Source organism: Parus major, chromosome 3 (genome assembly GCF_001522545.3).
Source record: "Parus major isolate Abel chromosome 3, Parus_major1.1, whole genome shotgun sequence".
Taxonomy (NCBI): Eukaryota; Metazoa; Chordata; class Aves; order Passeriformes; family Paridae; genus Parus; species Parus major.
In genome coordinates, this window is record NC_031770.1 from 77,315,503 (window position 1) to 77,328,738 (window position 13,236).

At 41.6% G+C, this 13,236-nt stretch overlaps 1 protein-coding gene across 2 annotated transcripts in view; it reads left to right on the plus strand.

Moving 5' to 3' along the window:
- LOC107202064 (gamma-aminobutyric acid receptor subunit rho-2) overlaps nucleotides 1-10,057 on the plus strand; it is a 36,812-nt gene extending 26,755 nt beyond the window's left edge. For both annotated transcript variants that reach the window (XM_015622310.3, XM_033512879.1), the window contains 4 exons: nucleotides 995-1,135; nucleotides 1,362-1,514; nucleotides 2,129-2,325; nucleotides 6,269-10,057. In XM_015622310.3, the coding sequence (XP_015477796.1) occupies nucleotides 995-1,135; nucleotides 1,362-1,514; nucleotides 2,129-2,325; nucleotides 6,269-6,577 (800 nt within the window). In that variant the 3' untranslated portion in view covers nucleotides 6,578-10,057. The remainder of the gene's footprint in view (nucleotides 1-994; nucleotides 1,136-1,361; nucleotides 1,515-2,128; nucleotides 2,326-6,268) is intronic.
- The last annotated feature ends 3,179 nt before the right edge of the window (nucleotides 10,058-13,236 follow it).

A 13,236-nucleotide genomic window follows, 5' to 3' on the forward strand; every position in this document is an offset into this window, starting at 1 on the left:
CTTCTTTGGTGGAGAAAGTCATGTGAGCAGTAGGATTTTTTTTGTAGACTTTCTCCAGTGTATGGCAAGAGTAACATCTGGTTTTTTTGAGGTCCTCTCAGCTATTTAACTGAATGTTCCCCTGCAAAAAACAGAATCAGAATCAGATGATACTTTTCACTGACCCTGAGGTCAGCTTCTCCAATAGCCTGCTAAGAGCAGGGAGTTCATGATGGGTTGCTTGGGGCTTTTGAGCAAGGTAATTCAGGTACCACAACTTTTCTCTGCAACACGCTCAAATATTTGACAGCCCTGATCCTGAAAATGTTTCCTTTTGCCTGCTTGGGAACAATCCTTTGCTGGCTTACATCCCTTGCCTCTTCTCCTTTCATTCTCCATTTTGTCAAAGCATCTGGGAAAAGGCTGCTGCCACCTTCCCCATGACCAGGGCAGCAGCTGGACCCCACCCCACAGACTGCTTTTCTCCCAGCTGAACAAGCCCTGTTCCCCCAGCCTCTTCTCCCTAAGGCATGTGCTCCTGTCACTGATGATCTTGATAACCCTCTTCTCTTCCCCATTCCTGTTACTTAGTGCACAAGTTCTGCCATTTTTCTCTTACACTTTTAACATATTTCTGTGCTTTTCTTTCTCACCTGTCTCTTTTGCTTTAATCATTCTAAGATAGTTTGAAGTGTCCATGCTTACTCCTTCTTACTCCTTCCTCTAAATTAAGGTATTTTAGCCATGATTATTTCCTGAGCTATTACCTATTTTTGTCTGTGATGTTCAGAAGAGTGCCATTCTGTTGTTACAATGTGAAGTAAAATGAGGATTTGTTATCTTGAATCTGGATTTTTGTTGTTATCACAGTATATTATATGATAAGATCTTTTGAACTACCTTGCTGTTGGCAAACTTACTTGTGGCATTAGTTCATGCCAAAGATTGGATGTATTAACTCTTGTTGAACCTCTAAGCTAAAGTCACATCACATTGTATTTCTTCTTTCCCTTAGATGCTTACACTGATGAAGATCTGATGCTGTATTGGAAAAATGGGAATGAATCTCTTAAAACTGATGAAAAAATTTCTTTGTCTCAGTTTTTGATACAAAAATTCCACACCACATCAAGACTGGCTTTCTACAGTAGCACAGGTATTGCTTTTTCTGATGTCACAATGCTAAACCTAATACTGTATTAACTGCTTTTGAGGGGGCTCGTAGTATTATGCCACCGAAGTGTAGTTTCCACAGTCTGTTTAAAAGCTCAGTTTCTTGTTTTACTAGTCTTAGAAATAAAAGAACCAAAGAAAGGTCTTGTCTTTCTGTACCTGCTGTCCAGGCTGTTCTCACTGATTCTGGCTTTCCTCCTCTCTCAAAGGTTGGTACAATCGACTCTATATAAATTTCACTTTACGCCGACACATCTTTTTCTTCTTGCTCCAAACCTACTTCCCTGCCACTCTCATGGTCATGTTGTCCTGGGTGTCCTTCTGGATTGACCGACGAGCAGTTCCTGCCAGAGTCTCTTTGGGTGAGAACAACTGCAACAAGCCATGGCTGTGTGAAAAGCTTTGAATGTGAAGGTTTTGGCAGGAGAGGGAACTGTTCATTTTGATGGTTAAAGATATTTTGCAAGCAAATGGTGGTTTTATCTGACGATTAATATAATGTATAACTTGCACTGTCTTAAGTCCTTCATCATTTAGCAGCCTTCCTTACTTATATGTAGCTCAGGACAGGAAGTGCTGTGACAAAATGAAGCTGTAACACAGAATGGTACAGCTAGGAAGCAGGACTCCTTGTCACCACTGGTCTTAGTAAGCCTGGTCTTAGGATTAGATGTGTAAAAAGATGTTTTAACAGCATTGTGTTTAAACCCTGGAGTTAAAGGAGGGAGTTAAATGCCATTTGTTAAATGCAAAATGTTGATTGCTCCATTGCTCCTCAAAACTCAACCCATCATGAGCACAAAAATATAGGCAAGGGAACAATTCTACATTAGCAGAAGAGATACTTTACACACACTTATTTCATACTGAACATCTTTTAGAGCATCATGCAGAACATAATTTCTGTTTTTCTAGAGACAAAAGACCTTATGGACTGTATCCATCAATAACAGCTCTGTCTCTTGGTTCTTTCCAGGGATTACCACTGTGCTGACCATGTCCACGATCATCACTGGGGTAAATGCCTCCATGCCTCGTGTGTCCTACATCAAAGCAGTGGACATTTACCTGTGGGTCAGTTTTGTATTTGTCTTCCTCTCGGTGTTGGAATACGCGGCTGTGAATTACCTGACAACGGTGCAAGAGCGGAAGGAGAGGAAACTGCGGGAGAGGGTGAGAAACACTTTTGTCATCCACTTATTCCTTTTTTCCACCCCTTACAGCTGATCTGGTCTTTATATTGACTGTCTGTTAATGGGAAAACGTTGACAACCATGTGTGTAATTGGGTCTGTTTAGACCGCTCCACCTCAGGCTGAATTGCTAACACAGAAAAACAGGATTTGATCTTATGGATCTTCATAGAAACATCAGAGAAGAGAGCGTGATCTGAACTGGGAAAGAGTGCAACCTGGAAATGTGAGGGAATAGCAAGAGGGGAAAGTATAAAATCTGATACTTTGCTGCAGCTGCCACAATTCTTGTTTAGTAAGCTAAAGGAGTTATTTGGTGCAAGTCAGTTTCCTTCCTCTATAGGCAACTTTACTCTGGAAACTGGATTTAATGGATGTAACAGGGGAGGTGTTCCCCATCACCAAGCACAGTCAGTCAGTCAAGTTTATGCTTGTACTTCTTAATCTGCTATGAAAGTTCTTATCCAGTAATCCCTGGAGTGTTTCAAGACCAGATACATTCTGAGCATCTTGCCGTGAGCAGGACATAGGACTAGAGATGCCTTGAAGTCCTTTCCAGCCTGAGGTATCTTACAGACCTCTAGGCCCTTTGTGATTAAACAAAGTACCATTGCCTTTTGAACACTAAGTCTTGGGACCAAATATTTTTCAGTCCCCATACACCCAGGACATCACCATGTTTTACAGTTTCTTTCTTCCCAGTAGGACTCACCACATTAGTCTACTGGTGATACTGGTAACCTACTGTTTTTGACTCCTGGAGAAATTTGTATAAGCTTGTTGGAAATGCCAATGCAGACATCATCTTTCATGCAATTTAAGCATGCTATTTCCCTCTATGAACTACTCTATTGGTTTTGTATGTCCTTCTCTTTCTCTTCCTTTTCTCCCTATGACTTTCTTGAAGAGCAGCACCCAACCCATTACAACCCAGCACCTTTCTCAGTTGGCATACCATAAAAAAATGTAATTAGATATATTTTTTTAAAAAATAGGATAAATTTACCAGACTTCTGTGATGAAATTTTACCTCTCTTCAAGGCCTTCTCAACAACATTATGATTCTGGAAAGCTGTCTGAAACAAGTCCTGAATATCTTAATTTATCTTTGCCCCTCCTAGTCCCCACATGGAGCCCAGCAGTTTTCTGCAACACAGGGTAGAGATGCTCTGTTCAAGCACAGTGACTCCAGTGTGTCTGACTTGCTGCATGTGAGCAGTGGTCTGTGGCATTTTAGCCAGAAAATTCTTCTCCTTTATTTTAACTGATGAAATGAACTTAAGAGGGTCTGTTAATTTTCTGCTAAGAGTTCTGGAATGTTTTGCCACATCCAGTTATGGTGTAGCTTGTTATTTATATCATAAATCTGCACTTTATTGAGTCCTGTACATTGAATTCTATATTCAACAAATGCATTTTTACTACACCAGGGAAAATATTGTACCCAGTCTTTAATAAATGACAATACTATTTTTCAGTAGGGGAAATGGGAACAGAGGTAATAAATGGCATTATTTGAGAAAGAAGCTCTTGAAGCAGCATAAGAGACATTTCTCACAGTAAATGTAGATCTTGTCAGCCGGTGCTGCTCCCCTATGAAGGACCCCAAAAGTTCTAGTATGAACATATAAGGCTGCCCAGAAAAGAGCTCTATGTTATGTCCATATTATGGAATTGAATATGCCAGGGACAAAGACAGGCAGTATCTAAAACAAAACCTTCTCACCCTCAAGATTCCAGGAGCTGCTGTGAAATGCCTGTGGCAAAAGATCTGTGGCCCCATGCTTATTCCCAGCCCATTCCTGGGAACTTTTCAGTGCTTCATGGGCTGAGAGAGGCCAGAGATCTTTCTGACACTTTAATGGTATTGTCAGCTGCATTCCCATGTCCAAAGAGGCTTTTTGGCAGTCTTTGAATTATTATTGTAGACATAGGCTAAAAGTCCTGCAGGGTGAAATTATGTAGTGCACCTCTACGTGTTCATGCCTTTGTGAGGATGAGTGTAATTTTAGGTTCTGCGGAGGTGGGTTCCTAGCACGTCAGGCTCTCTTGTCCATTGAGGTGGCTGTCATCATACGTGCATGAAGCCATGGGAACTGTAATTTGACCTGGGGCTGACAGTAAATCTGAAGAATTGCTTCCTCTGCTGAGTCCTGCAGCAATTAGCTTATTGTTGCAGCTGCTGTCCCTCACACCCAGCCACCATCTCCTGGACCTATCGGTTCATGATAAAGAGCCTCATGAGTAATTCTTCCCTGTGTTTTCTTTGTTGTTTGCTATTATTCTGGTTTTGGCTGGCACAGAGCTAGTTTCTTTTCAGTAGCTGGTACAGTGCTGTGTTTTGAATTCAGCGGGAGAGTAATATTGTAACACACTGATGTTTTTGCTAAATTGTGTTTATCCTGAGTCAAGTTTGTTTTCGTGTCTCATGCTCTATCAGTGAGGAGGTAAACAAAAAAACAGTTGATTTTGGTGACATTTACCTGTGGACAAGTGAGCCAAATGAGCCAAATGGATATTCCACACCACAGAACACATTTCAGTTATTAAACTTCTGTTATCTCCATCTACAAGTTTTACATTTGATTCTCCTCCACTACCCTCCGGAGTTCAGTGGGGAAGGTGGATAGAGTGACTGCATAATGCTTATTTATCAGCTGGGGTTAAATCACAGCAGTCCTTTTTGGGGAGCTGCACTCTGGTTTTGGTTTGGTTTGGTTTGGTTTGGTTTGGTTTGGTTTTGTTAGTTTTGGGCTGTGGGTTTTTCAAAGTGTGCCTGCTTAGAATAAAATATCTCTTAAAACCCAATTGATTCAGTTGTAGTCATGGAGTGCTCAAAAAAAAGTAAAGTAAGCGGGCTACTAACTTCTCATGCTTTTCTGCACATAACTTGCCAATACCAAATCTTTTGGTTATGCCAAGAACACAGAAACAATCCTTAAATTGATTTCAAGGTTTTCAATAATGCGATCAGCAATGTGATCTGTCATTTAAATAATTTGAAGGAAAAACCTTGACTGCAGGGTTTTCCAATGGCATCCTGAATATTACATATTGATGTTATACACATTTTTACATAGATATGCATTCAGATATATGCATTTGTTTTAGCTGAACATATCCTTGAAAACAAGTTATTGGAAAACCCACACATCAAAGCTGGTGGAATATTATTGGGTAAGGAAATTGGTCTGTGGGAAATCAGAGACAGGAGCTTCTAGCAGAAAGGAAGTTTTGGAGTCCATTTTCACTGCATTCTAATACATAATCCATATTGCTGGGACAGGAAGACTGAAGGTTTTGAATGGTCAAAGACTGCATTTCCTATTCAAAATTCTATCTGTATGCATTGGATTTTTAGACTTGTGGGATGCATGCTGGTGCTGCTGAAGTCAGTACAAGTTTTGCTATTAGCTCCAACAAAGCTGGAATTTTACATTATGCTTTTAGCTGGTCCTCTGCTTGGTTTAAAATCAGATTTATGAAGAAAACATGTATCTGTAAAACAAGAACTTGGCCCTTTTCTTCCTGTAACATGTACTGCATAAGCCATTTCCACAGATTAAACTGCATCTTGTCCATGAATATTTATAATCACAAAGAATGAATAATAAGGAATCTCAAGACAGTGAGGCTGAGCAACAGCTAGCTAAGAAAACCTTTTGTTTAGACTATATGTCTGCTAAAGCATTTTTCTAATCTTTTTTGAAGCTGCTTGTCTGAGCAGTGGAGATAAACCCTGTTTCTTATTTTTGAAAACAAGCCCAAAAAATGTGACTTTTGTTCAAAGAGAAACTTAAATATCTCAAAATCAATCAAAATTTTGAACTCAACTGTTTACAAGCTGTCGATAATAGAAAGGCATAATTTCCATTGCTTACATGTTTTTCCAATATTCAGCTTATTTCTTGTTTATGTCTCCAGTTTTCATGTTCATGTGGAATACCTCACTCAAAAACTATGATGCTGGATGGAAACTACAGTGAATCTGATGCCAACAGCCTGGCAGGATATACAAGAAACCAGATGGTACCAGAAGAAGAAAAACCAGAAAAGATGGTTGTACATTTAGCTATGAGCAATGAATCTAATTCATCGAGGAAGAGAGGCCTGAAGGGCCACGTGGGCTTGCGCATCATCCAGAACACTCATGCAATTGATAAATATTCAAGATTAATATTCCCAGGCACTTATATATTTTTTAACTTGATATATTGGTCTGTCTTTAGCTAAGCATGCTGGCACAGCAGTGACTGAATCAGATGTCTACAAAACACTCTTTTGTTGGTACTTTTTTGTCTTAATCTGAACACAAAGCTAGAAACCTGATTATTTTATTGCTTCTTTGAAGGATAAATGGGAGGACACATCCTCCAGGAGGCAATTCCATGTGCAGGCCTCGTGGAGGAACTTGCTGTACTGGTTGGTTTCCAGCCCAACCTCTTGCTCCCACTTGCTTTATGACACATGCCATTTCTCATACTTGAAAATACGTGTCCACCATACACCCAAAAGGTGCTGGATGCTCATTTGGGGCTGGCCACGCTGGTGGTGCCTGCTGTGCAGTGGACAACCAAAGGCAGTGCTCATGTGAGCTGTAAGGAATTAAATCAATGCAGCTTGTTTGGGGAGGTCTGGACAGTGCTTTTCTTGTAAGGAAACTGAATGAGCACTTTCCTTTACTTTTGAGAAAATTATTTTGTGTTTTCTTCAGCATATAAACAACTTTTTTTCCATTGTTTTGTGACGAACACCTCCTTTAAGGGTACAGATTCTGCTTTCTGTCTGGATAGGACCTTCATCAGTTCCATTAGGACAGCTGGCTGGCCAGGATCAGCTGGGCTGGTTACAGAGCACAGGTGGTACGTTTGAGTTAGCGGGGTCTTTTTCTAGATTACAAAGTGCAGCCCACAGACAAACTGTGTATCCCAATGTGCCTCTCCCAATCAACACAATGCCCTTCTGTTCAGGCATTTGGGATCAAAAGGGATACATGTCTGCCAGCACCTCTCTGCAGAAGCAGAGGCATGTCAGAGATTAAATGGCCAAGAATAATACTGTGGGTCCAAGGTCAATGTAAGTCCTTTGAAGCTGCTGCACAGCATTGTAACAAGCTTATGTGCTTGGCAGTTTTTCCTATCCCATGATATTTCCTTTTCCTTTGATAACACCCCTGACAGAAAAACCCAAATGTAGAAACATGATAGCAACAAGGCAGCGATGCTCAGGTTTGTGTGCTCCTTATTTTAAGAAAACACCATGACTTTTTGGCTGTCGTGGAGATTATCAACATCAAAACACTTGTTTACCAAGCGGAAACTGAGCAGTGGGGGCAGAGCTTGAAGTATAAACAGCCAGGACTGAGGTTAGAATAAAGAAAAAGCAAACAAAAATACTGATGTAACTGTAATTATTTGTCAGAACATGAAATTTTCTGCTTACCATAGCAGGAATTCTTACATCCTAAATCTCAGAGGATGCAGAAAGGAGCAGAAAAATGGCAACTCTTGGCTGTCAACAATACCCAGGTTTTCCCTTGTGCCTCAAATATTACTGCCTAGGTCAAGATGATGATGGCACCGATTTAGTGGAAACAAAATTGATGGGAGAAGCTAAAATTAACAACTATGTTCCCCTTTAATCAGCCATGTTAATTACTGACATGAATGGAGCTCTGTCTGGTCGTAGAAGTAGGAAACCACAGCTCTGACATTACTGACAAGAAGGGGAAGGACAGTGAGGGGCACAATTTCCCATCCTGCCACTTATCTCCTGAGCCACCAGGTCAGTGCATTTACCACTCATTGCTCATGGACCTGAAACCTGGATACTTCTCACATTGACATGTGGAGATCACTACAAGAAAGACACAAAAAATATTGAAGAAATAGACCACTCATCTTTTGAGAGGTTAAAGCCTGGGCATAACAGTGCATTTGTCAGCATTAGCAGTTTTGAGTGTAAAAAAGGAGCCAGTGTCCCAGCTGGCAGCAGGACAGTTGCAGCAAAGGGACCTTTGCTGGGGAAAGGCAGCAGAACTACACCATGAAGCCACCAGAGAGTTCAGGGAGTGAGAAACTCAGTTCCTGTGCCCCCCTGTTTTGCCAGTCTTTCGGCATTACCCACGGCACATGCCATTTAACCTCGCAGTGCCTCAGCTCCTCCATCAAGAAAGTGAGGAGCACTAGGATTTGCCTACCTCATTAGGTGCCTGAGGGGCTCAACAGGCTTAGATAGCACATGTGTGGGGCAAGCCTATGATTTCTGAGCAGGTCACCCAGTGGGAATTCAATTTTGTATTAGTTAGCACTGAGTTCTTCAAATGCATCCTCTGAACCAGTCCAGTTGGAAGAAAGCAGGTATCTCTCCTGCCTTATCATGCTATTACAACTCCTCAGCATTACAATGATATTAAACCAGGGATAAATGTAGACAAACAGCCAAAAAGTGAGTGCTGTCGAGGAATAATACCTCCTGGCATACAAAACCCAGGAAGTCCTTGTGCTTTACTTTGCCATTTCTTTTTATTACACCTCCTGTTCCTTTAGAAGTTATGTAATAGAAAAGATGTTCTTTAGGTCCTATCATTTTTGTACTAGCATTCCAGGTAATTTTTATGTCTAATAGGCATCTTTTGGAGAGTATACCTTACCATTATTTTATTTGCATGTGTACATAACTGATAGAAATTGATTTCTGCTTTCTTCAGCTTATAAAACCATCAAGAGGGTATCTTTCTGCAAAAGAAAAAAAATATCCCTCCCCTATCTTAAGCATTACTTGAGCTCATTATTAATTGAAATGGTATATTAAAAGTATAGATAAAAATAAAGCCTTCTCCCTCAGTCAGCATTATAAATAATATTTTTCTGTTTATTCGGAGGAGAGTGGCTAGGCATGAAGTTAGAACAAATATTTGAAGTGTGGTATTGACAATGTATTTCACCTTTGATTTCCCCTGGATTACAAAAGACTCCATGAACACTGTCTAACTTCCAGTTGCCAGATCCCAAAACCAATGTTTTGAGAGAGAGTGCCTGAAGCTGGGCTCTGAATGGTGTTTGATGGATACAACCCAATTCTGTGAAGCACTGAGCAGATGGATAATGAACCTACCAAAGGAGAGGATTTTCAGAAGTGCACAGGAGATTTGGGAAAATTCAGGTCGCTGATGAAAATGCCTTCTCTGGACAACCTGGTCCAACTGCAAAGAGGAAAAATGTCAGCTTTGCTCATTCAAGTTCTGGCTTATTGTAATTTTACTTCTAACCAAATCATGTCTTTGAGAAAAAGTAACTATATATATATATATGTGCACATATGTATAACATGTATGCAAGCATAATGTATAACAAAGGAAGACACTGGGATGTGTACCTATGTTAAATAGTGTCCATATGTGAAATTTTAATATATTGTATATAAATGACCATTTATTATGCCCTGAAAACTTACTATGTTGGACGGGAAAAAAAGGCTCTTATTGTCAGTCAAGGACCAAGAAATGAGGCATTGGCAAAAATAGAGGTTCTCTTACAGTTTTTTTTTTCTGAAAAAGGTTTGTGCAGTGGGTACAATCCACTGTGCTGATTGCTGTAATCAAACCTGGTAATAAAATAGCAGATGGAAAGGGTGGAAAAGAGTCAATTTCATGGTGTGAACTTTAAAATGTGATTTTAATTCTGTTTGGAAATCTGTTACCTATAAGCTGATACCCAGGGGCAAAGGATTTGAATAAACACCTCATTTGTAATTGATTTCAAGTAAAAAAAAAAACAAAACAAAACAAAAAACATTTCAAAAGGTGGAAGAAATGTAGTGGAAGCATGGAAGCACTTTGAAGTATGCAAAGCTCTTTAGGAAAAGGGAGCTGTTAATTACAGTTATAAGCTATGGAGACCTTTTGTGAAAACTGCAACCCACTACTGAAGAAAGTTTAGTAATTGCTTTACAGTTAATGGCACATTTTCAAAAGATCAAGTGGCAGGTACGTATCTCAATCTCCATCTGACTACAAATGAGAACTTGTCATTTAATTCCTGCTTTATGCCTTTGAAAACATTGTCTCCACACTTCCCAGTGGAAGATAAAACTGCTCCGAGGGTCCCAGCTGCTAGATCTCAGCTATTATCCCTAATGCAGGCTTATGGAACTCAAATAAATGTGCATGGTAGATGCAGGCTGATGCCTGAACCACTGAATAATGGTTATTGTCTGTCAGATTTCCACAGTGGAGAGATTACAGCAAGGTACAGCCTAACTAACTGAGTTGATGCCCTGCTGAAATCTAAAGACCAGGAAAATTTATTTAAAAAACAGCAAGAATGTAGCACTATTAAAATTAAAACGTAATCCAGTCTCACATTAAGCTGATTAATTACTTTGCACAAATGACATTTGAAATAATGTATCAGGGTCATTACTTTCCTGGTCAGAGGAGCTATCATTTCAGATGAAGAGAGAAGGCAAATTGCGCACAAGCATGGAAAAGGTGCTGCCCTGGCATTCAGCTCCTGTGGAAAGACAAGAGCTACTGCCAGGCTGAGCAGGGCCTGCTGTGGAGGCAAGGATGAGGAGAACCATCTTTCCCAAGGTACTCAGTGCCTGGGAATCACACATCATCATGGGGCACTCCTTGATTTGGGCACAGAAAGGTTCTCCTTTGCCAGGAGGGGTGGGATCCCCACCAGCCATAGGGTAGGCATAAGAGGTGGTGTGGCCATTTTGGGTTTGGGTTTGGGTTCATTTCTGGCCATGTGTCATTAGCTGGTCCTTGGTCAGGGTTTCACACAGGAGCCACGTGCCCGTGGCAGCCATGGGCAGAGTCCCCTCCATACCAACACAGAGAATCATGCCCAACTCCCAGGTGTACCCCCACTCTCAGCTCATCCTGCAGCACTGAAGAGATGGGAACTGTGTCATGGGCATGGCATGGAATGTGTGCCTCAGCCCTCCCCTTGCAAGGCACCCAGGAATGAGGACAGTCCTGCATTGCCCACTTCCCAGAGCAAGCAGCAAAACCCTTAGCAGATAATTTGACATCTGATTTGTAATATTTCCTCACTTTAAGAAAATGCTAAAGACTCCTTTTGGCCAGTTGTCCAAATTGGGCTTCTTCCACAAGTCATTCAAGTCTCCAAGTGTATATACGTGCACTTGCAACCATAGAAATTAGCTTAGGAGAAATGCCTGGCAACTGAACCCGTGCAAAATGCATATAAATGATGTGGAAAAAAAGAAGGAAAGATTTTGCTGCTCTTCTTGTCATGCAGATTTATAGAAGAAAATTGTGTGTTTAGCTTAGAGGGAATTCAGAGCGGGAAATGAAAGGACATGTTAATTGCAACGACAGTTAGAATTACTTGAACAAACATATTTTGGGAAACGGGACAGAACATTGGAGCTGTAAAACTATCTAGCCTCCTGTCTCTTTCCATTTTATCTGGATTTTTATTAGGGTCCAAATTCATTCCAACCATTAAATTTTAAACCTTTCTTATTAAGGTGCATAATGACCACATTTTTATTGGTACAGATGGGAGGAGACCTTCAGTGCCCTGCAGATTGTAATTGCAGCAGCCTCCAAGTAAAAATACTGCTCATTTTGCATCTAGAGTTTCAGGAGAGCTGCCTTTCCATGAAAAAGGGAAAGCAGAGTTATTCACCTGTTGGGTAGGGACACAAGTTGCTCTCCAAGGAGCTGCACAGGAGAAAGTTCCTACCATTTGCACCAGATAGAGGCCTTGACATCTGACACATATTGCTGGGTGCTCAGGTGTGGTGCTGTGGGGGGTACATAGTAAGGCTCTCTTAAGAGGAAAGGAAACTCCTGCTTGGCCAGACCAGGAGACACTAACCACAGAGGTGGTGATCCCCCTAACCACAGCCCCCATCAGTGATGGCACCACAGATGCAAACTGCCACTCTGGGGAAGGTGACAAAGATTTCCTCAGGCTAGGTACATGTCCCATGCCTCTGTGAGATACTTTCTTTATGGGGTCAGTGTCCCCTTGTCCCAAAGGCCTCTGAGGTACTCCCAGGGTGGCACACTGAAAGAAGTGTTTCTCTTACTCTGAGGCTGAGGTGGGGGCTCTCCCTGTGTGTTCCATCCATGAGGGAGGTTGGTGCTCAGTCTGAAAAGGTGGTGTCTGTTTGCAGGATCTTCCTGTCAGACTCCTGCTGCATCAGACCTTCCTTTCATCCCAGTGGTGACCTAGGAGAGGAGGAGGAGCTCTTGCTTTGAAGGACTCCTTTGTTTGGAGAAGAGCAGGTGTATGACACAGAAAGCAAATGAAAGGATTTAAATGGGAGTCCCTGTTGATTCTTGGAGTCAAATGATCTGTCCCAGGCTCTTGGGCACTCGATGCCCTAAATGACAGAGGAGATGCAATTCAATTTTGAACTGAGCTGCTAAATTGAAATGGCACTTGTTGAGCTGCTGTAAACCTTCACCGCCACTCACACAGAGCAAGGCTGCGGCAGGAGCTCTGTGTGTGCGATTCTGTACCTCATTAACCTGTACTGGAATGCCTGGAGCTGTCTGGTGGTGATGGTACCCAGCAGTGATGCTGCCCAGGAACAATGCTGCCCACTAGTTTCCCCTTCCCCTTGCTCAGCCTCCCATGGAAGCGTTCTCCCCATCTCTTACCCACCCTCCTGCAGATGCAGCTGTGCAGTGCTTAGCAGAACATGGCTTCCTTTAAAAAGAGGAAAAAGTAAGGAAAGAGGCAAGAAGAGGAAAAAAGCCCTCCCCCCCAAAATGAAAGTGAGTATTTTTGTGGCTGTGCTAAAGGCAGTATTTTGGCAAGCCATTATCTGCTCCTCGGTTCTCCAGCTTTTCTTTAATCACACCTGCAATGTTTGTGCTTTCTCTTCCTCAGTTCTCTGGCAGT